The following is a 22,341-nucleotide window of genomic DNA, read 5'->3' as shown; positions in this document are numbered from 1 at the left end:
AAAACTAAGGAAAGATACCAATTCATCGTTCTCACACATGAACCCAGTGAAGGGACCACCACCCTATGAGGTAAAGACGATGGCTAAGAAAATCTATCCTCAAATCCCGGTGATCAGTCAGGAAGGTGACTACCGTATCAGAAACGAGGAGGACAGAATAATAGAAACAGGACGAGCGGAGACAACTATAACGATGTATCCAAGATCCAAAAGTAAGAATAAAACAAAGTTTGGGTCTAGGAAGCAAAAGTGGGACCATGGAAACGAGAGTGACCAAAGCGATCAGGAAGGGTGCAGAGGAGGATATGACCCTGAAGTCAGGCGGATGTTGTCAAGAGCGGAAATAAGAGGAAATGATAACTCTGATGACAGTGAGGAGGAAGAGGGCCATGAAGAGGGCCGTGAAGAGGATGCCCGGGAGACTATAAGAAAGATCGAAATAAGCATAGACCGATGCCGCCGTGACCACCAACAAACTGATAATCCAGAAGAACTAAGAGACCTAGAGAACCACATAGACGAATTGTGGAGGAGGAAGGAAGAGATAGAGAAGGAAAACTTCGAACAATATACCCTGACATCCAGAGGTCGCTCTAGAAAACAGGTGAATCCCAAAAAGATCTGTCCAGTCATTATCCGAGGACGGAATTTGGAGTACAAGCCTTGGCAGAATACAGATATGTCAAACATACGCGAAAAGTTACCTACTCTTGAAGATGGAGCACATCCTTGGATTTCGAAGTTGGAAGAAATCACAGTGGGAGAGCAACTGGCCATGGGAGATATAAAGAGACTCTTGGCCTGCCTCATTGGAATTCACGCTATGGAAGAGATTCTACAGAAAGCTGGACTTAATCGATATGTGGGAACTGCTGTGAATGATTCAGAGCTGTTTGCTGCAAGTAGAGGCCAAGTGTGCAGGGCGCTGAAAGACACATTTCCGACAAACGTACATCCTGACAATATTTTTATTGATCCACTGGGACAAGAGGAAAACCCGAGGGCCTATGTGTCGAGAGTTCATCAAGTGTGGAGAAGTATCACAGGAAATGACCCGGATTTGAATCAAATGGAGCAGTCGATTTTGCGAACCAGAATACAGAAGGGGTTGCCCCTGCCAGTGAGAAACAAATTGGCAGAGGTGGTTGGTCTTGGAAGCATGGCAAAGAGTGGTTATACGGATCATATAGCCCACCAAGTTGAGCTGTATAGGAAAAAAGAACATGATCAAAAAGACCTGGACCAAGAGACCCTCAGGAAACTTAATCACATGCAACTGATGGATAATAAGAGGATGGAGAAGAAGCAGGCTCTGGTTATGCAGAATCAGGCTCCACTAAATCAACTAGTCTGATGATTCAGGAGGCGCATGGCTTAGCTCACGTTGCAAGGGGGGAAGTTAAGAGAAAGATTACCAAAGAGTATGGTTTTTGGGCACCATGTTTGCTTGAACAGATTGATTATGTCATAGGCAGGGGGAACTAGTTATAGACTATGTTGACATGATAAAACCGATTGAAGGGAAAAGGTACATGCTAGTCGTGGTGGACAGATTTTCACGATGGCCTGAGGCCTGTCCAACAAAACGAAAGGATGCTCAATCGGTTGCCAAGTTCTTATGCAGAGAGGTCATAAGCAGGTGGGGACTTCCAGATCGAATATCCTCAGACAATGGGAAAGAGTTTGTGGATAAGACGGTGAAATTGATTTTGCAAAAAAAAAAACTAGGAATTAAACAGCGTACAATTTACTACAGTAACCAAAGGTGATTAGTACACAGATAAAGCTTGTTACATTAATTCCAAAAACAACTAAGAATGTTCATACACCGACTCTGGCTACTACTCTAGTTATGACTTCAAAGGGGATGAATGTTACAACAGTGACGACATCCGTGGCATCTACGACATTTGTAAATACCACGCAGACATCTAATATGACATCTTGGACCTTTAAGGATGTGGTTAATTTAGTCGAGAAGCAAGTGTCAAAAATAGAGCCTAGCGTGAACAGAAGTAATGACATTGTGGAAGTTAGAGAACAGAGGATAGAAGAGAAGGATGTAGAGTCATCTACGTCCAGCTCAGAGGCTGCTACTTTAAAGTTGAAATCAATAAATAATGATAATGCTTTCGATCAGAGTACTACCTTGGCGACAACATTGACGCCTAAGAAATTGGAGAATGTGACACAGACACTTGACAAAGTATCCTTGAAAGTGAAAGAGATGGTGAATGAGAGCCGGAAGTCTATGTTAGAGATGGGGATTAGTGTGAGTAGTAGGAAGGAGATTGAGGAAGTGAAGGTTGGAAATTCATTTGAGACTGTTCAGAGGAATATTGTAGATGAGGGAAAGGAGTTTGTCGACTCGGATCGGATATCACAGGAGATGTTTGAACAGAACCATGTAATGCAGAAGAGAGAAGCTAAGTGGAAAGCGTATGGATTTGATGCTTTAGCGTTGGGAATTGTAGACCCATGGGCAGGTAGAAATTTATGGTTTCAGCAGTTAACACACTCAGTGAGATCAATCAAGAAATTGAAGGGTCCATGTGTGTTGAAAGTACCAACACCAGGTACATGGCCTTCAATTTTGGAGGCGGTACCGGAACCATTAACTATGGCATGTCAATCTTCTGTACTGTCATGGCTCTTGTATCAACAGCAGTCATCAGTGGATAAAGTGATGGCTTTATCAGTGAACCTTTTTAAACCTAGAATGAATTGTTCTTGGTTGGCAGATTTACCATATGAGAATTTGCTTGAACAACATGAAAATGTGATGACAGCGGTACGTGATCCGATGGAAGTGACACCTGTGAGAGCAAAGTACTGTTTTTGCTCAAATGAAACTAATAAGGGGTCTGGAATGTTTATGGGAATATCAGAGTGTGATGGCTATATGATGGATTTAGGAAAGCGTGAGGATGAGGATGTGAATAAGTTGTATGAAGTGATTTTTCAAGTGTCAAAGAGTCCGAGTAGAACTTTGATGGTAGAACATCAAGTGTTGCCTGGTAATGTGACTATAGGCAATTTCAGGGATATTTGGTGGATTTGTGGTGAAAATGCTTATCTATTTCTACCATACGGGTGGACAGGATGCTGTTATATGGCACTGTTGAAACTCCCATATGAAGTTTTTTCTGTCCAGAAGGGAGAAGCATCTGATGAGGCTCAATCTAATGTTGCTTCTGGAAGTCGGAATAAAAGAGAATTAGCGCAATTTCATAATCTGGAGTCTTACCATTGGAGAATAAGTTTAGGAGAAAAGTGGGGAATAGGTTTATTTCCGTGGTATGGGGTAGCGTTCTTGGCAGATCACATCGACAACATTACATACACCTTACAGGGCTTTGCAAACGAAACTATAAGAGGTTTCGAAATGTTGTCAAACACCCAAAGGAGCCATAGATTAACATTGTTGAAACATGACATGGCTCTTGATTATATTTTGGCCAAACAAGGGGGCTTATGTGTTGCTTTAAATTTATTAGGAGATGCTTGCTATACGTTGATTCCTGATAGTTCTGACAATATGACTAGTGTCATAGAGGCATTGAAGCTCATAAGAGATGCGTTTGGCCCATCAGAAGACGCGGGATGGTCTGCAAACGCTTGGTTGCAGGATAAATTGGGGCCACTAGGAGCGGTGTTAGTTCAGGTTTTGGTAGCGCTCGTTATGTCGTTGTGCGTGATGTTTTGTTTTTGCACGCTGTTGTTGACCTTTGCAAAGGCCATGATAATTAAATGGGTTGGAGTTGTGCTGCCCGGCGATCAAACGCTGATGCCATTATTACACGAAGCTGACACGGACGTGGATGAGGATGACGCCATAAAGATCGAATGGGTGGAGGAATATCCATTTTAAATATCTCATATGATTATAATCATATTGTTTACCTCTGTTTTTGGCTTGTGTAGTTTGTAGTGTTGATGTTGTGTTGCTCTTTCGAGACTTTGTTTAGTCTCGAAGGGGGGATATGGCAACAAATGAACAATATGATTAATGGACAATATTTACATTTTTACTTATCTTATTCTGTGTTTGATGTTTTAATTTGTATCTGTTCTGTATGCAAAAGATACTGGTTTTCTTTTCTTTCATTCTAGAACATATTGGGGAAGAACACTGTGAGGGTGGTGGATTGTCAGGGACTCCGAGGGGCTGAATGGATTCAGACACTTCAAACATGAAAATACGAATGGCCTGAAGAACTCTGAACGTGGACTGTCGATACAACATCCAGAGTCAAGACGTCATCGATACTACACCGGCGTCAAGGCGGCTGAGAAACTACAGCGTTATACAGTCTTATGTCTTCTCTGAGATGTTACCTTAGTGTTATTGAAAAGGAATTTTCTTTTTTGTGTATTACATGCTTGAGAAATGATGGTTTCTAAATACAATGGGACCTCAGATGTTTTCTTTTTCTTTTTCTCGATGTTTAGGGACAGTGGGGTAGGCAGGAAAAGGTCCATAGAAGGGTGCGATGGGTCGACCAGCCTGACTTTGGACATTTGTTTTGTTTTAATTTGCTGAGAGTTCCATATGCATTGCTTAAATCAGTTCCATATACAAATTGCTAAAATTCTGTATTTCAGTATTATGGAGTATTATGTATGGTCGCCTTGGCAGAGGGACCGTGAGAGAATTTTCCTGTATATATTGTTTAATACATTGTTCAAGAAAGATCAGCTGCCTGACAGGTTTTTCACTCTCACTTTTATACTCCATAAAGTTGTTTCAATGGTAATAAGGACAGGTTGTTAAATTTGTCATGTTAATACACCTGTATGTTTCTTCTCTTATTTTTTCGAGACTTTGTTAAGTCTCGAAGGGGGGAATATGTGGTATATTTTCAGGTCTGATGCCGGACTGAGAGGCCCCTAATTGTAAACATATGTGAAAGAAGTAGGGCAAAGGCCAGGGGCTGAAAGATAAACATGTAGGAGATACCTAAGACATGAGTTCATATCTTAGCTCGGTGATTGGAGGGCCTGAACCCGATATAAGGTGGGCGCGGGCCCCCAAGCTGCAGGACTTTCATATTCGACCTGAGGCCTCCGGACTGCTATAGACGTTCGTATGACATGTGTGGCTTGTTTGTAATAAACTCTATTTACCAGCAAGAACAGTGTCCTCGGAGCATCCTTCATCATCACTTCAACAGCACTGTCGCAGAAAAGATACGACACTAACATCGTAGCTACTCCATCAACACTCAACACAACGTCATCTAGGAATAAATACGGCAAAGACGTTGTTGTAAACAGATCAAAAGTGTGCCGAAATAACTACATAATGATGCTGATTGGTAAAAAGTCTGAATTCATGCTTTGTCAGGTCTGTTACCAAGACGACAAGGAAACAACTTTTAAAATGCATGTTTTCTGAATGGAGTTTGGATCGATCAGTGCCAGGCTATGCTAACATTGTAGCTGCTCCATTAACACTCCATCCAGGAATAAATACGGCAGCAACAACGTCAGTGATGACAGCGGGAGAATCTCAACGCTGATAAACTTTTGCGAATTATGTACAGTATATATAGTTACACATAACTTATATGATGAATGCTTCTGATACACATGCTGTAATATGTATCTGTATCATGATACATATTGTATATGGTATCGTAATACACGGCCCTGTTGGTTTTCAGCCTCCTGCACCACTTTACTGTCCTCAAACTACTCATCTTTTAGTGCCCCAAAAATGAATGATATACAATAAATGTTGATACTTTGAAAATATTAACAACAGATGACCGTTCACCAACGTTTACTGATGAATTATAATAATCCTGTCTGTCTTCATGCTAAAGGAACCTTTTTACATGCTGACTGAAAACTCTCCTGAGAGGTTTGTCTGGTCTCGGTCTGGTCTCTGTGTGGTCTCTGTCTGGTCTCTGTGTGGTCTCTGTCTGGTCTCGGTCTGGTCTCTGTGTGGTCTCTGTGTTGTCTCTGTCTGGTCTCTGTGTGGTCTCTGTCTGGTCTCTGTGTTGTCTCTGTGTGGTCTCTGTCTGGTCTCTGTCTGGTCTCTGTGTGGTCTCTGTCTGGTCTCTGTGTGGTCTCTGTGTGGTCTCTGTCTGGTCTCTGTGTCATCTCTGTCTGGTCTCTGTGTGGTCTCTGTCTGGTCTCTGTGTGGTCTCTGTGTGGTCTCTGTGTGGTCTGTGTGTAGTCTCTGTCTGGTCTCTGTCTGGTCTCTGTGTGGTCTCTGTGTAGTCTCTGTCTGGTCTCTGTGTAGTCTCTGTGTGGTCTGTGTGTGGTCTCTGTCTGGTCTCTGTGTGGTCTCTGTCTGGTCTCTGTGTGGTCTCTGTGTGGTCTGTGTGTGGTCTCTGTCTGGTCTCTGTGTGGTCTCTGTCTGGTCTCTGTGTCATCTCTGTCTGGTCTCTGTGTGGTCTCTGTCTGGTCTCTGTGTGGTCTCTGTGTGGTCTGTGTGTAGTCTCTGTCTGGTCTCTGTCTGGTCTCTGTGTGGTCTCTGTGTAGTCTCTGTCTGGTCTCTGTGTGGTCTCTGTGTGGTCTGTGTGTGGTCTCTGTCTGGTCTCTGTGTAGTCTCTGTGTGGTCTCTGTCTGGTCTCTGTGTGGTCTCTGTGTGGTCTCTGTGTGGTCTGTGTGTAGTCTCTGTCTGGTCTCTGTCTGGTCTCTGTGTCGTCTCTGTCTGGTCTCTGTGTGGTCTCTGTGTGGTCTCTGTCTGGTCTCTGTCTGGTCTCTGTGTTGTCTCTGTCTGGTCTTTGTGTGGTCTCTGTCTGGTCTCTGTGTTGTCTCTGTGTGGTCTCTGTCTGGTCTCTGTCTGGTCTCTGTGTGGTCTCTGTCTGGTCTCTGTGTGGTCTCTGTGTGGTCTCTGTCTGGTCTCTGTGTCATCTCTGTCTGGTCTCTGTGTGGTCTCTGTGTGGTCTCTGTGTGGTCTGTGTGTAGTCTCTGTCTGGTCTCTGTCTGGTCTCTGTGTGGTCTCTGTGTAGTCTCTGTCTGGTCTCTGTGTGGTCTCTGTGTGGTCTCTGTGTGGTCTGTGTGTGGTCTCTGTCTGGTCTCTGTGTGGTCTCTGTGTGGTCTCTGTCTGGTCTCTGTGTCATCTCTGTCTGGTCTCTGTGTGGTCTCTGTCTGGTCTCTGTGTGGTCTCTGTGTGGTCTCTGTGTGGTCTGTGTGTAGTCTCTGTCTGGTCTCTGTCTGGTCTCTGTGTGGTCTCTGTGTAGTCTCTGTCTAGTCTCTGTGTGGTCTGTGTGTGGTCTCTGTCTGGTCTCTGTGTGGTCTCTGTGTGGTCTGTGTGTAGTCTCTGTCTGGTCTCTGTCTGGTCTCTGTGTCGTCTCTGTCTGGTCTCTGTGTGGTCTCTGTGTGGTCTCTGTCTGGTCTCTGTCTGGTCTCTGTGTTGTCTCTGTGTGGTCTCTGTGTGGTCTCTGTGTGGTCTCTGTCTGGTCTCTGTGTGGTCTCTGTGTGGTCTCTGTGTGGTCTCTGTCTGGTCTCTGTGTTGTCTCTGTGTGGTCTCTGTGTGGTCTGTGTGTAGTCTCTGTCTGGTCTCTGTGTCGTCTCTGTCTGGTCTCTGTGTGGTCTCTGTGTGGTCTCTGTGTGGTCTCTGTCTGGTCTCTGTCTGGTCTCTGTGTTGTCTCTGTCTGGTCTCTGTGTGGTCTCTGTGTTGTCTGTGTGTAGTCTCTGTCTGGTCTCTGTCTGGTCTCTGTGTGGTCTCTGTGTAGTCTCTGTCTGGTCTCTGTGTAGTCTCTGTGTGGTCTGTGTGTAGTCTCTGTCTGGTCTCTGTCTGGTCTCGGTGTGGTCTCTGTCTGGTCTCTGTCTGGTCTCTGTGTTGTCTCTGTGTGGTCTCTGTGTGGTCTCTGTCCGGTCTCTGTGTCCTCGTCACAGTGAACACCAGCAGTAGCATACAGACCTCACCTTTAACTCTCTCCTGTCCTCTTCCTTTCCTCTATTTTCTTCTTTTATTGATGTTTAATTTCAACGTCTTTTTCATAATATCAATGCTTGGCTCCTACACCTACAGCCCGGCTCCTACAGCCCGGCTCCTACAGCCCGGCTCCTACACCTACAGCCCGGCTCCTATAGCCTGGCTCCTACACCTACAGCCTGGCTCCTACAGCCCGGCTCCTATAGCCCGGCTCCTACAGCCTGGCTCCTACACCTACAGCCCGGCTTCTACACCTACAGCCTGGCTCCTACACCTACAGCCCGGCTCCTACAGCCTGGCTCCTACAGCCTGGCTCCTACACCTACAGCCCAGCTCCTACACCTACAGCCTGGCTCCTACACCTACAGCCCAGCTCCTACACCTACAGCCTGGCTCCTACACCTACAGCCTGGCTCCTACACCTACAGCCTGGCTCATTTACCTACAGCCTGGCTCCTACACCTACAGCCTGGCTCCTACACCTACAGCCTGGCTCATTTACCTACAGCCTGGCTCCTACACCTACAGCCTGGCTCCTACAGCCTGGCTCCTTTACCTACAGCCTGGCTCCTACACCTACAGCCTGGCTCCTACAGCCTGGCTCCTACAGCTTCAGCCTGGCTCCTACAGCTACAGCCTGGCTCCTACAGCCTGGTTCCTACACCTACAGCCTGGCTCCTACACCTACAGCCTGGCTCCTACAGCCTGGTTCCTACACCTACAGCCTGGCTCCTACACCTACAGCCTGGCTCCGATACCTACAGCCCGGCTCCTACAGCCTGGCTCCTACACCTACAGCCTGGCTCCTACACCTACAGCCCGGCTCCTACAGCCCGGCTCCTACAGCCTGGCTCCTACACCTACAGCCCGGCTCCTATAGCCTGGCTCCTACACCTACAGCCTGGCTCCTACAGCCCGGCTCCTATAGCCCGGCTCCTACAGCCTGGCTCCTACACCTACAGCCTGGCTCCTACAGCCCGGCTCCTATAGCCCGGCTCCTACAGCCTGGCTCCTACAGCCTGGCTCCTACAGCCTGGTTCCTACACCTACAGCCTGGCTCCTACAGCCTGGTTCCTACACCTACAGCCTGGCTCCTACACCTAGAGCCTGGCTCCTATACCTACAGCCTGGCTCCTACAGCCCGGCTCCTATAGCCCGGCTCCTACAGCCTGGCTCCTACAGCCTGACTCCTACACCTACAGCCCGGCTCCTACACCTACAGCCTGGCTCCTACAGCCTGGCTCCTACACCTACAGCCCGGCTCCTACAGCCTGGCTCCTGCAGCCTGGCTCCTACACCTACAGCCCGGCTCCTACACCTACAGCCCGGCTCCTGCACCTACAGCTTGGCTCCTACACCTACAGCCTGGCTCCTACAGCCTGGCTCCTACACCTACAGCCCGGCTCCTACAGCCTGGCTCCTACAGCCTGGCTCCTACACCTACAGCCCGGCTCCTGCACCTACAGCCTGGCTCCTACACCTACAGCCTGGCTCCTACACCTACAGCTTGGCTCATTTACCTACAGCCTGGCTACTACACCTACAGCCTGGCTCCTACACCTACAGCCCGGCTCCTGCACCTACAGCTTGGCTCCTACACCTACAGCCTGGCTCCTACAGCCTGGCTCCTACACCTACAGCCTGGCTCCTACACCTACAGCCTGGCTCATTTACCTACAGCCTGGCTCCTACACCTACAGCCTGGCTCCTACACCTACAGCTTGGCTCCTACACCTACAGCCTGGCTCCTACAGCCTGGCTCCTACACCTACAGCCTGGCTCCTACACCTACAGCCTGGCTCATTTACCTACAGCCTGGCTCCTACACCTACAGCCTGGCTCCTACAGCCTGGCTCCTACAGCTACAGCCCGGCTCCTACAGCCTGGCTCCTACACCTACAGCCTGGCTCCTACAGCCTGGCTCCTACAGCCTGGCTCCTACAGCTACAGCCTGGCTCCTACAGCTACAGCCTGGCTCCTACAGCCTGGTTCCTACACCTACAGCCTGGCTCCTACAGCCTGGTTCCTACACCTACAGCCTGGCTCCTACACCTACAGCCTGGCTCCTACAGCCTGGTTCCTACACCTACAGCCTGGCTCCTACACCTACAGCCTGGCTCCTACACCTACAGCCCGGCTCCTACAGCCTGGCTCCTACACCTACAGCCTGGCTCCTACACCTACAGCCTGGCTCCTACACCTACAGCCTGGCTCATTTACCTACAGCCTGGCTCCTACACCTACAGCCTGGCTCCTACACCTACAGCCTGGCTCATTTACCTACAGCCTGGCTCCTACACCTACAGCCTGGCTCCTACACCTACAGCTTGGCTCCTACACCTACAGCCTGGCTCCTACAGCCTGGCTCCTACACCTACAGCCTGGCTCCTACACCTACAGCCTGGCTCATTTACCTACAGCCTGGCTCCTACACCTACAGCCTGGCTCCTACAGCCTGGCTCCTTTACCTACAGCCTGGCTCCTACAGCCTGGCTCCTACACCTACAGCCTGGCTCCTACACCTACAGCCTGGCTCATTTACCTACAGCCTGGCTCCTACACCTACAGCCTGGCTCCTACAGCCTGGCTCCTTTACCTACAGCCTGGCTCCTACACCTACAGCCCGGCTCCTACAGCCTGGCTCCTACACCTACAGCCTGGCTCCTACAGCCTGGCTCCTACAGCTACAGCCTGGCTCCTACAGCTACAGCCTGGCTCCTACAGCCTGGTTCCTACACCTACAGCCTGGCTCCTACAGCCTGGTTCCTACACCTACAGCCTGGCTCCTACACCTACAGCCTGGCTCCTACAGCCTGGTTCCTACACCTACAGCCTGGCTCCTACACCTACAGCCTGGCTCCTACACCTACAGCCCGGCTCCTACAGCCTGGCTCCTACACCTACAGCCTGGCTCCTACACCTACAGCTTCTCTGACGTGGTGATGTGTTTTGACAGCAGCAGTGTGATTTCACCTCAGACGTCTTTCCAGCCGTCTTCACATTCGTTTGCAATTCTTTTGTCTTACAGTCAAAATGTCTCACGGTGCGCCTCACTGAGCACTGAGAGCCCGGGGAAACAGCTGGTCAGCAAACATCTCCAGGGTCTATTTTTCATCATTCCGGCTACACGTGGAGCTGCATGTCTCTGGAAATAAGACTCAGGGATTATTTTTGATCAGGCCCACAGTGTGGCTATTTCAGTTTTGTTGTAAGTACTAATCATGTAACTGACATGAACAGAGAAAGGTGATTTAAGCGTCATATAAGGTTGCAGATTTAAACCTATACAGCCATAAGAAAAAATGAGGTCGGGACACACTGTGTCACCACCACACTGTGGTTCCTGAACAGCTACTAGGATGACCTGGGGACATCAAATGTCCAGTCAAAGGAGAATGCCGGAAATTAGGATCCTTGGATTTCCCAGGAACTCTCACCAAAATGTAGTCCAGGTTCCCACGATGTGTGTGATTGTGTGTCTGCGTGCCCCTTTGTGTTCACGTACCTTACAATCTGCGTTCATCATGGACATCTCAACATTACGCGGACCAAATTTGAGGTGGATCTGGTTAACCTGCTGAGAATAATACGCCAAAGTATAGCGACTGTAACTTTCTGTTACCACTAGGTGGCTCTATGAGTATGATTCATAATAGGCCTGTAGATGTGTTCAGGCCGGGACGCTCATCAAACCTGTGAAATCTGAGAAAGATCTGACCGATTAGAGCCAAGTTACAACAGTTTCTTTTTTCATGGCGAGACATTTAAATTTGCTGTGCTGCCAAGGCGAAGCTGTTCAACGAAATATTACAATCTCCACATCAAAGCATCACCAAGGTCTTCAGGCTTTCTGACAAAATGTGAGATGGATCTGATTCATCTGTGAGGAGGACGTCATAAAAGTCCACAACCTGTAACTTCATGTTACCACGAGGTGGCGCTATGATGCATATGGATGTCCTCAGGCAATGGATGTCCTTAGGCTATGGATGTCCTCAGGCTATGGATGTCCTCAGGCCGGGACTCTTAACACTCAACAATTCAACAATTCAACGACTTCACAACTAATAAGCCACTAGAAAGAGAAACGCAAGATAGTTTAAAGTCTTAACGAAAATGAAAAAGTCCAACGGCCTCGGGGCACAGCGCCAGACCATGACAACATGTAAAGAAACAATGTATTTAGAATGATAAAGAAATTACAATATATCATTGTTTTGTATATTGTTCTCTGGCTTGTGTCCTTCTGTTCATACATTTACACCAACAGGGCCCCATTGGACTGTATGTGTCGGTGCTGCTGCATCACATGTTGAAGTGAATAGGGAATTCTTTGGTGATTGCTCTCCTTACTTTAATAATAAAAGACACACGCACACACACACACACGCACACACACACACACACACACACACATATACTGTATATATGTATATACGTATATATATATTTCCAGTAATACATGTGATAAGACAGGTGCTGTCCCTTTTGGAGAAGCGTGCATTTTCACTATTTTCAGTTTTGGCTAGGAGTATCTCACCTTCTAGGGGCCTTGGTTTCTCTACTAAATGAAAAATACATTTTTAACATGCCTAATATAATTCCAAGTAGGAATGCTGTCAGATAAATTACAGCCCAGTTTCAACATGTAGGACTTCATCACATGGAGGAGAGGATCATTAAGTTAAAGCAACATGACTTTAACATTCACCGGTGTGACATGACCTACTTTCCTCTTTCAAGTTAATTTTTGTCCCATAGCGCTCTCTTTCTTCAATGGCTCATGCCATTATGAACACATCACAGAGGACACATTTTCATAAAAACAAACCAATATGACCGCTTTAATATAATCCACAATGCACAGCTACACAACCCCAACCAAGCTACATCCAGCAGGCTAACATTTTAGCATGTTAAAGTTTGAGTCAGAGCACATATATAATACAACTGTTCCTCTAAATGTGAGGCTGGTGATATGTTATATCTTTTATGAATGTATATCAAGTATTGTGTGTGTGTCACAGCCTGATATCTCTTCTTCCTCTGTGCCATACAGCTCTATTGTAACGGATCAGTGAGCCTCACTGTGTCACTGGGTCACATGTTCCTTCATCACCATTAACACACACACACACACACTGTAGTTTATTCTGACTCAGTCCCACATCCACCATCCTGCTGCCACTAATACTCACTAGACTATTTCAATGTGTGTGTACGTAGTCCCTAACAAATGCAGTATTTCCTCTGGTTGGAGTTCTGTTTAATGAGTATGTATAAAGATTCACAGCAGTAAGACTAGGAACCAATGGGATTGGGGTAGATGGAAAGAAGTGGGAGACAGGATTTATTAGGAGAAATCTAGAATGACACCAGACTTCTCCTTTCTCAAAGACTAATCTGAGAGAGCATATATGACAGCAGCTGGCTCACTGGCTAATTGGATGTTGCCTTGCTAACTAACTGACTGTCTCACTGACTGTCTCACTGACTGTCTCACTGTCTGTCTCACTGACTGTCTCACTGACTGTCTCACTGTCTGTCTCACTGACTGTCTCACTGACTGTCTCACTGACTGTCTCACTGACTGTTCATGTTGTAAACCAAAGATTACAGCAGGCCTTTAACCACAGTGAGGAGCTGAGAGAGAGTTACCTCCAGGCCTCCACTGAACTAGATCAATCAGATCTGCTCTGTCAACGACAGAGAGAGAGAGAGAGAGAGAGAGAAGGAGAGAGAGAGAGAGCGAGAGAGAGGGAGAGAGAGAAAGAAGACAAAAAAGAGAAGAGAGAAGAAGAAAAAAATATAATAATAATTATATGTATATTGTGTATATATGTATGTGTATGTATATATGTGTATATGTATTATGTATATGTATTTGTATATACATATATATTCAATTCATTTTTATATAGCGTCAAATTATAACAGAAGTTATCTCAAGACGCTTTATATATAGAGCAGGTCTTAGACCGTACACCATAATATATATATATATAGGTTGAGTAAAAGTATTTCATATTAGGGGGTTAAAACCCCATAAATTTAGTTTTATATATATATATATGTATATATATATTTATTTTTTATTTTTATGAACCTCTTCATTGACAACAAGAGATTTAAGAGTTTATCTCATTTTAACATTTTAATATTAAGTGCAACTTTCTGAGTTTGAAGCTAAATGAAATCTAAATCATGTGTTAATTCATGTTGGAATGTCCAGAGTCTGAGGTCCTCTGCTTTTGACCTTAAGAGCAGGACCCCAGACCTCACCAAAGAATTAGGAGATGCAGATGTGTTTGTTTTGCAAGAGACCTGGAGTAGAGGAGACACTTCCACTGGTCGTCCCATAGGCTACATAGAGATAGTGTTCCCATCCACCAAACTGAAAGGAGTAACCCAGGGCAGGGATTCAGGAGGAATGTTGATTTGGTACAAGGCAAACCTTGTACACTCAATAGAATTAATCAAAGAAGGTGAATTTTACATTTGGCTCAAAATAAAAAGAGAGGTTATTCCCTCGGATTAAGACATATAATATTCATGTGTGCAGCATATCCCCCCCCCCCCCCCCCCCATCAGAATCCCCTTATTATAATGAACATTGTTTCTCCATTCTTGAAGATGAGATCAATCACTACCAGGACAGGTATAGAACTAGGGATGTTCATAATTAGCCATTTAACTGTTAACCGACATTAAGCATTTGAACCGATTAACGCTATCGGTTACAGTGGTTAAAAGAAATATGAATAATTAACTCAAAGCTGAGCGGCTCAGAGGAGCAGCTCGTCTCTTTAAGGAGAAAAGCTGGTCCACCTTAACAGCCCACCTTAAGAGGAGGAACCGGAGTTGCAGGATACAGGAAGTTGGCTCCGGTCTCTGGCTCACTTGAGCGCAGCGGAGGAGTTGTACAGTGTGTTCCAATCCGCGTAGTTCTGTACTTACACTTACTACTTTGAGTGCATAAGTGCGTTCACACTGGGAAGTACGGCAAAATGCAGTGCACTCAAAGTACCCGGATGTTGTACTCAAAACGGTCAGATCATTGAGTGTGGAACGCTGGACACTTTCAACACTCAACTGTCACCATCTTGGCTACGTAGCGGAAGGGGCGGAGCCACGACCACTATTTAAACATACGTAGATACAGAATAAAACAATACGTAAACATACCGGTGCATTTTCAGCCAACAGGAGGATACAGCGTAGGCGTAGGCGACGACGTTGGAAACGTAATTTCCACTCTGCTTTCATTTTTTTTCAGAAGATATTTTGGCGGGTAGCGAGCCGCGGTCAAATGTTGCGATCGTCATTTCCGGTCAGTGCGCCGCAGAGTATTCGATTTGAGACGACCCTACCCCGATGAAATTTACACACTAATCAAGTGAGTACAGAGTGCACATAGTGCACTACATTGAAGTGTACTTCTGGAAGTACGTGGATTGGAACACACTCGTAGTTTCGTAGCATTTATTCACCGACAAATAAACTGTACACACACTGCTACACCTCCGTTCACAGCTAGAACGCCACCAACAACCTCACACTCACCGCCAACACACACACACGGACACTCGTTAAAGTTACGTTGTGCTGACAGACTGTGTGTGTGTGTGCGGCGGCGGCGAGCACTGCTAACGTAGCACAAATACACACACTGTTTATCAGGCAATCGCTATCGTTAATCCGGGCACACAGAGTGTCGTTACGCGGGGCAGACACACAGCAGACAACCTGCTAAACTAAACTAAATGTGCGGTGGAGACTTTTACTGGGAAAGTGGCTGCATGTCCGTGAAACTACACGCAGCATCGTAGCTGCTAAGTTAACGCTCCCGGACGGTGAACTGGGGACTCAGTTGTCTGTTGTGTTCATACACTGCAGCCGGCGCAAGGCACAAATCTTGTCGGTTAACGGTTAATAATCGGTTAACAAGGGTCGGTTATAGGTTAAGAACTTTTTTCAAAATGAGCATCCCTTTAACAACCAGATTTTATTAACCCACAGGGAGACAAACATATACCTGGCCAAATCAGCATTCCCCTCCCTTCACATCCCCACAGGAACAACTTTGACAAAACTGTCAACACAAGTGGGCAGCGACTCCTGCAGCTATGTGGAACACTGGGTCTGTACATCATTAATGGTCGACTTCGAGGAGACTCCTTTGGTCACTACACACACAGCTCTCCTCTTGGCAATAGCACAGTAGATTATAGCATTACAGACCTAGACCCCTTCTGTCTGAGAGCATTCACAGTCAGTCCCCTAACACCCTTATCTGATCATGGTCAAATTACACTGTACATTAGAAAGACAGAAACAGACCCTCATGCAGCAAAACCCAGTAAACTGAACTCTACAAAACAACCTTATAGATGGACAAACAAAAGCAACGACGACTACCAGAAAGCAATCCCAAGACCATTTTCTTTCCACCTCGTACCACCACAGTAATGGCGGCCTGAATCCGGCTGTATGTGACATACAACAACATATTTGACAATTTGGCAAATTTATCCAATCTGAAAAAGTCTCAGCATCACAGATCAAAACAGTCAGCCAATGAGAAGTGGTTTGACACAAACTGCAAACATCTGAGAAAAACACTCAGAAGTTTACCTAATCAAAAACACCAACAACCTGATGATACTGAGCTCTGCCTCCAATATTGGGAAACACTGAAATTATAAAGAAGAACACTCAGAACTAAAAGGGAACAACATGCACAGCACCAACTAGATATAATTGAAGAGTTCATTGATTCAAATACTTTCTGGAAAAAATGGCACTCTTTCCTATGACTTCCTATATATGTTTGTTGATCTGAGAAAATAAGAAAACCCAATAAACATATTCTAAAAATATATATATATATTTAGATATATATAGATATATTTTTATACCAGCTTTCACCATTTTTACAAACACGAAAACAGCATCATCATCATCCACAGCTTTCTCTATTCTGTTTGTCCTGCTCAGATACACGGCAACTGGGGAAGGTGCCCAAGCTCTGGAAAACATCCTGCATTCTTCCGGTTCCTAAGAAGAACCGTCCCAACGAGCCCAACGACTTCAGGCCATGGCACTCACGTCACACCTGATGAAGACCATGGAGCGGCTCCTCCTCAACCTCCTCAGACCTCAGGTGCAGCATGCTCAGGATCCACTGCAGTTTGCTTACCAGGCGAAGGTCGGGGTGGAGGATGCAGTCCTCTACCTCCGACAATGGGCCCACTTGCACCTTGACAAGGGAGGCGGCACAGTCAGAATCCTGTTTCTTGACTTCTCCCGCGCCCTCAACACCATCCAGCCCCTTGTACTACAGGACAAGCTGACCAGGATGCAAGTGGACCCACACCTGGTGACCTGGGTCACGGACTACCTCACCGGCAGACCACAGTATGTCAGGTTGAAGGACATCACATCTGACACTGTGGTCAGCAACACCGGTGCTCCACAGGGGACTGTACTGGCCCCCTTCTCTTCACCCTCTACACATCGGACTTCAACTACATCTCTGAGTCGTGTCACATTCAGAAGTTCACCAACGACACGGCCATTATGGGATGTGTTGGGTGTGATCAGGAGGGGGAGTACAGGAGCCTGGTCGGGGACTTCGTCACCTGGTGTCACTCCAACCACCTGCAGCTCAACACCTCAAAAACCAAAGAGATGGTCATAGACTTCAGGAAGTCCAGACCACCCCCAGGACCGGTCCAGATCGATGGGAACGAGGTGGAGGTCGTGGGTACCTACAAGGCTAGTTTGTCGGGCTGCAGCTGGACAACAAACTGGACTGGACAATAAACACTGACCACCTCTACAGGAAGGGCCAAAGCAGACTGTACTTCCTGAGGAGGCTGGGATCATTTAACATCTGCACAAAACTCCTGCGGATGTTCAACCAATCTGTGGTCGCCAGCGTCCTTTTCTACGCTGTGGTGTGCTGGGGGGGGCAGCACAACTAAGAGGGACACCTCGAGGCTGGACAAGCTGATCAGGCGGGCCGGCTCTGTGGTCGGCATGGAGCTCGACTCTCTGGTGACGGTGGCAGAGGAGAGAACACTCAACAGACTGCTGGCCATACTGGACAACCCCAGCCATCCTCTGCACGCCGTCATCACCAAACAGAGGAGCTCGTTCAGCGGCAGGCTGCTGCTCCCCAAGTGCTCCACAGACAGACTCAGGATGTCCTTTGTCCCCCGAGCCATCAAACTGTACAACACCTCTCTAGGGGGGGGGGGCAAAGGAGGACGGTCTGCAGGATAGATAATAATGCACACAGTGCACTTTCATAGACTAAGCTACTGGAGTTACCCTGCACTATACTCATTTGTAACAGACTCTTCTGCACTATATTCACTTTTTTAATAGTCGTGTATCACAGCTGTTACCCTGCACTATATTCAGTTTTAACAGTTTTCTTCATCTCCTTGTATTTTTATATCTGGTATATTTTTTTGTACTTTGTACTTTGCACTACTAACTTTTTTACTGCCTTTTTACTAACATGTTTTTCACTATGGAACTGTGATGCTGGAAACTTGAATTTTCCTCGGGATCAATAAAGTTACTATCTATCTATATATCTGTCTATCTATCTATCATCTGCATAGGCTGACAATTTTAAAGGTGCATTACAACCATGTAGAACCCTCCACTGCAGGTTAATGGTGGTTTATACAGCGATCTCCATTCAGGTCCAACACTACCACTGAGACCTAAGTGAGCTCTCCGTGGAGTGTCTTACCATTCAATTTGTCCCTGAGCAAAACTTTGACAAATGTTTTATACATTAATTTTCTATTTGCATCTTGGAAAGAAAACTCAATGGAACTCCCACTCTTTAAGAACAATCCTGTACAGTCCTTAAAACCTGGGGAAATGCTCACCGAAGGGAAGACATCATTATCATCAGGTTTAACAGAGCCGTCACAATACTGCTGTAACAGAGTCCGCTCACTAACCCTAACCCTAACCCCTAACCCTAACCCTAACCTTAACCCTAAGCCATATGTGTGTGTGAAAGAATATCTGAAAAGGTTTTATCGACTGTGAAAGTGTCGCAACGGACGAGGAACGACTGATTCGTGAATCTGAAATGAGGAGTTATCTATACGATAAGGTGACAGCCGGCTGGAGGGAGGTCACCTGAACGTTTCCTACTTGCTGTTGGCTATATTCATTTCCAGTAAATATCACAATAGCGAGATGTGTGAGATATGTGTTTCCTGCTTAAAAATGACTAATGTCAGAAGATAGCAAGTACTACTCCCCCCTTACGTCTCCAGTCTGATCTGGAGCTCACAGCTGATAGGTACGTTGGACACGGTGTCACTCTGCGGTGACGTTGTGTAGCTCCCATGGTGCATCAGTACGCGCGAGGCAGACAGCCGCGGTAGTAAAAAACATTAGCTAATAAATGATCGATTCAAAATCTTAGAAGATAAGAATTGTAATTCTTACATGAATGGATCTGTTTCCCTAATGCATATATTAACATGGTGAAACGCATTAGTCAGAGATCATATTTGTCCCCCTAATTTGAGTATTTGTATGATAAATATATGCTATTTATGCTATATGCTTGTCTATTTATACATAAAAATATAAATAGACAATGTGTAAATGTCACGTGAATTTCACACTTCCTCTGGTCCTTATGCTGTGTTCACATCATATCGTAGACCTCAGTGATGAGCAGCCAATGTCAGCCTCTCAGTTTTAATTCCAAGTCAGAGATATCAGGAATCCACTATCAACGCTATTCAGCTCATTTCAAAGGGAGCATGTGTATATGGTTAACAACAGCATTGTCTTACAGATACAGATACTCACTGACACAATAACATCATTCTTTTAAACCTGCAGCAGGCAGAAAGATTTTGGCATCGTTGGGCAAAAATCCCATAATAACCTTTCAGCATATTGTAATTCAAGTGTTCTGAGAGAAAACTAGACTTCTGCTCCTCCTCATGACTCTGTTTGCAGACTTTAGAACATCTAGCCCGTGACGGGAGACTTTGACCAATCACAGGTCATTTCAGAGAGAGAGCGTTCCTATTGGCTGTGCTCCGGCTGGTGGGCGGTGCTTGGTATTTCCTCAACAGATCTCAACATGGCTGCCGGGTCACAAACTTTCTCATTTTACAGCTAAACAGTACACTACAAGATGATTCTGAAAACATTTGAGGAGAGAAATAGACATTACAGTAACAGAATATTGATTCATATTTGATCAGCGCTGCCTAGTTTGATCGTCTGATCGGAGTTCGTGAGTGATTGACAGCCGCTAAGAGACGGCATACTCCAGATCAGCTCTGATTGGCTGTTTTCCTCCGGTCTGTGAAATGCCATTAGGAGCACCGGAGGACACCGGAGGACACCGGAGGACACCGGAGGAACATGATTTTTCTTCAGATTACCTGTCTCATGTACGACTGTCAGGATATAGCGACCGTTTTACAGAAATAACTTTTTTTGAATCATATTTGCTCCATATCTTCCCACTGCTGCTTTAATATGACAAAACACTTTAGTCCTCTTCTGGAGAACTAAAACGTCACTAACATGCTGTAGGAAGCTCTTTGAATAACAACATTAAAGATACAGCATGCCACTGACAACCAATCAGATCACACTCTAACCAGGCTGTTCAGTTGTAGAAGAGCCCCTGAAGTCCGTCCTCTGACTGCAGGTGATGATGTAATAAAGCATTATGTTTCTCTAAAGAGAGGCACTCTACCTTTGCTGGAGTTCTTTCCTGTAGCCTCAGTGGGTTTGTCCTCCAGGGCTGGAGGATACGTCTGTCCAGTCGATCCTTGCCCTAATCCAGCCGAGGAAGCCTGGCTCCGGCTCCGGCTCTGGGCTGGTAGGGGTCTCTGGACCAGGTTCCCCTCACTGCCTGCCCTCATCAGCCTCTCTCCGATCCGCAGCATGCATGAGCGATTAGTCTGAGGCTCCCTTCTCAAGCTGGGGCTCGCTGATCCGGGTCGACCCAGACGTGAGGCGGACTTGGACATGTTCCCTGCTGGGCTGAGGAGGAGCACTGGTTAGACAGTCCAGGGTTAGACTGGGTCCCTCGTTCCTTCTTCTTTTACCTCTGTGTACTTCTTCGTCTTCTTCCTCCTCCTGCTGCCCTCCTTTCCGTCCCTCTTGCTTCTCGCCTGCTTCTCTTCTCGTCTCTCGTCTCTTCCTCTCATGTGTAGACGAGTGTTGAAGAAGTATTTTGCGTCCGTCAGGTTTTGTCATCCAACTCTCTTTTTCCTTCTGGTTTTTGGAACATTAAGAGTTTTTGTCCTTGCAGTTGTCTTCTTCTGTCTCCTTCCCCCTCTTTCGGTGTCTGTCTCTCTTTTCTACCCTCTTAATGTGCTCCTTTGTTATTTCTGCCTCACAGCACACAATGCTGTTCTCCAGTCACTCTTTCCCTTTTCTTTTGTCCTTCTTCTTCGTCCCTTTCCAGACCATGGTATGTCTGTCCCACTGGACTGTCCCGCTGTCTACGCCACTGATCAGTGTGCAAAGAAGTGGCTGCTCACAGAGTGGAGAGACAAATCATTCTGGATTATTCCCTGTCTGTCTCTCCTCTCAATGTCTGTCTCTCCTCTCAATGTCTGTCTCTCTCTCGCTGTCTGTCTCTCCTCTCGCTGTCTGTCTCTCCTCCCGCTGTCTGTCTCTCCTTTCGCGGTCTGTCTCTCCTCTCGCTGTCTGTCTCTCCTCTCGCTGTCTGTCTCTCTTCCCGCTGTCTGTCTCTCCTCTCGCTGTCTGTCTCTCCTCTCGCTGTCTGTCTCTCCTCTCGCTGTCTGTCTCTCCTCTCGCTGTCTGTCTGTCCTCCCGCTGTCTGTCTCTCCTCTCGCTGTCTGTCTCTCCTCTCGCTGTCTGTCTCTCCTCTCGCTGTCTGTCTCTCCACCCGCTGTCTGTTTCTCCTCTCACTGTCTGTCTCTCCTCCCTCTGTCTCTCCTCTCACTGTCTGTCTCTCCTCTCACTGTCTGTCTCTCCTCCCTCTGTCTCTCCTCCCGCTGTCTGTCTCTCCTCCGCTGTCTGTCTCTCCTCTCGTTGTCTGTCTCTCCTCTCACTCTGTCTCTCCTCCCGCTGTCTGTCTCTCCTCTCACTGTCTGTCTCTCCTCCGCTGTCTGTCTCTCCTCTCACTGTCTGTCTCTCCTCCCGCTGTCTGTCTCTCCTCCCGCTGTCTGTCTCTCCTCCCGCTGTCTGTCTCTCCTCTCGTTGTCTGTCTCTCCTCTCACTCTGTCTCTCCTCTGCTGTCTGTCTCTCCTCTCACTGTCTGTCTCTCCTCCGCTGTCTGTCTCTCCTCCGCTGTCTGTCTCTCCTCTCACTGTCTGTCTCTCCTCCCGCTGTCTGTCTCTCCTCCCGCTGTCTGTCTCTCCTCTCACTGTCTGTCTCTCCTCCGCTGTCTGTCTCTGCTCTCACTG

At 46.8% G+C, this 22,341-nt stretch overlaps 1 protein-coding gene across 1 annotated transcript in view; it reads right to left on the bottom strand.

Annotated features, from left to right (window-relative positions):
* Positions 1-22,341, bottom strand: part of LOC141777799 (uncharacterized) — a 133,526-nt gene extending 111,185 nt beyond the window's left edge. Inside the window, exon 1 of the mRNA XM_074652363.1 lies at positions 20,658-22,341. Within this exon, the coding sequence (XP_074508464.1) occupies positions 20,658-20,934 (277 nt within the window). The 5' untranslated portion in view covers positions 20,935-22,341. The remainder of the gene's footprint in view (positions 1-20,657) is intronic.

This window comes from Sebastes fasciatus, chromosome 11 (assembly GCF_043250625.1).
Source record: "Sebastes fasciatus isolate fSebFas1 chromosome 11, fSebFas1.pri, whole genome shotgun sequence".
NCBI lineage: Eukaryota > Metazoa > Chordata > Actinopteri > Perciformes > Sebastidae > Sebastes > Sebastes fasciatus.
Note: the sequence above shows the minus strand (reverse complement) of the source record. Positions and strands in the feature narration are given on the sequence as shown.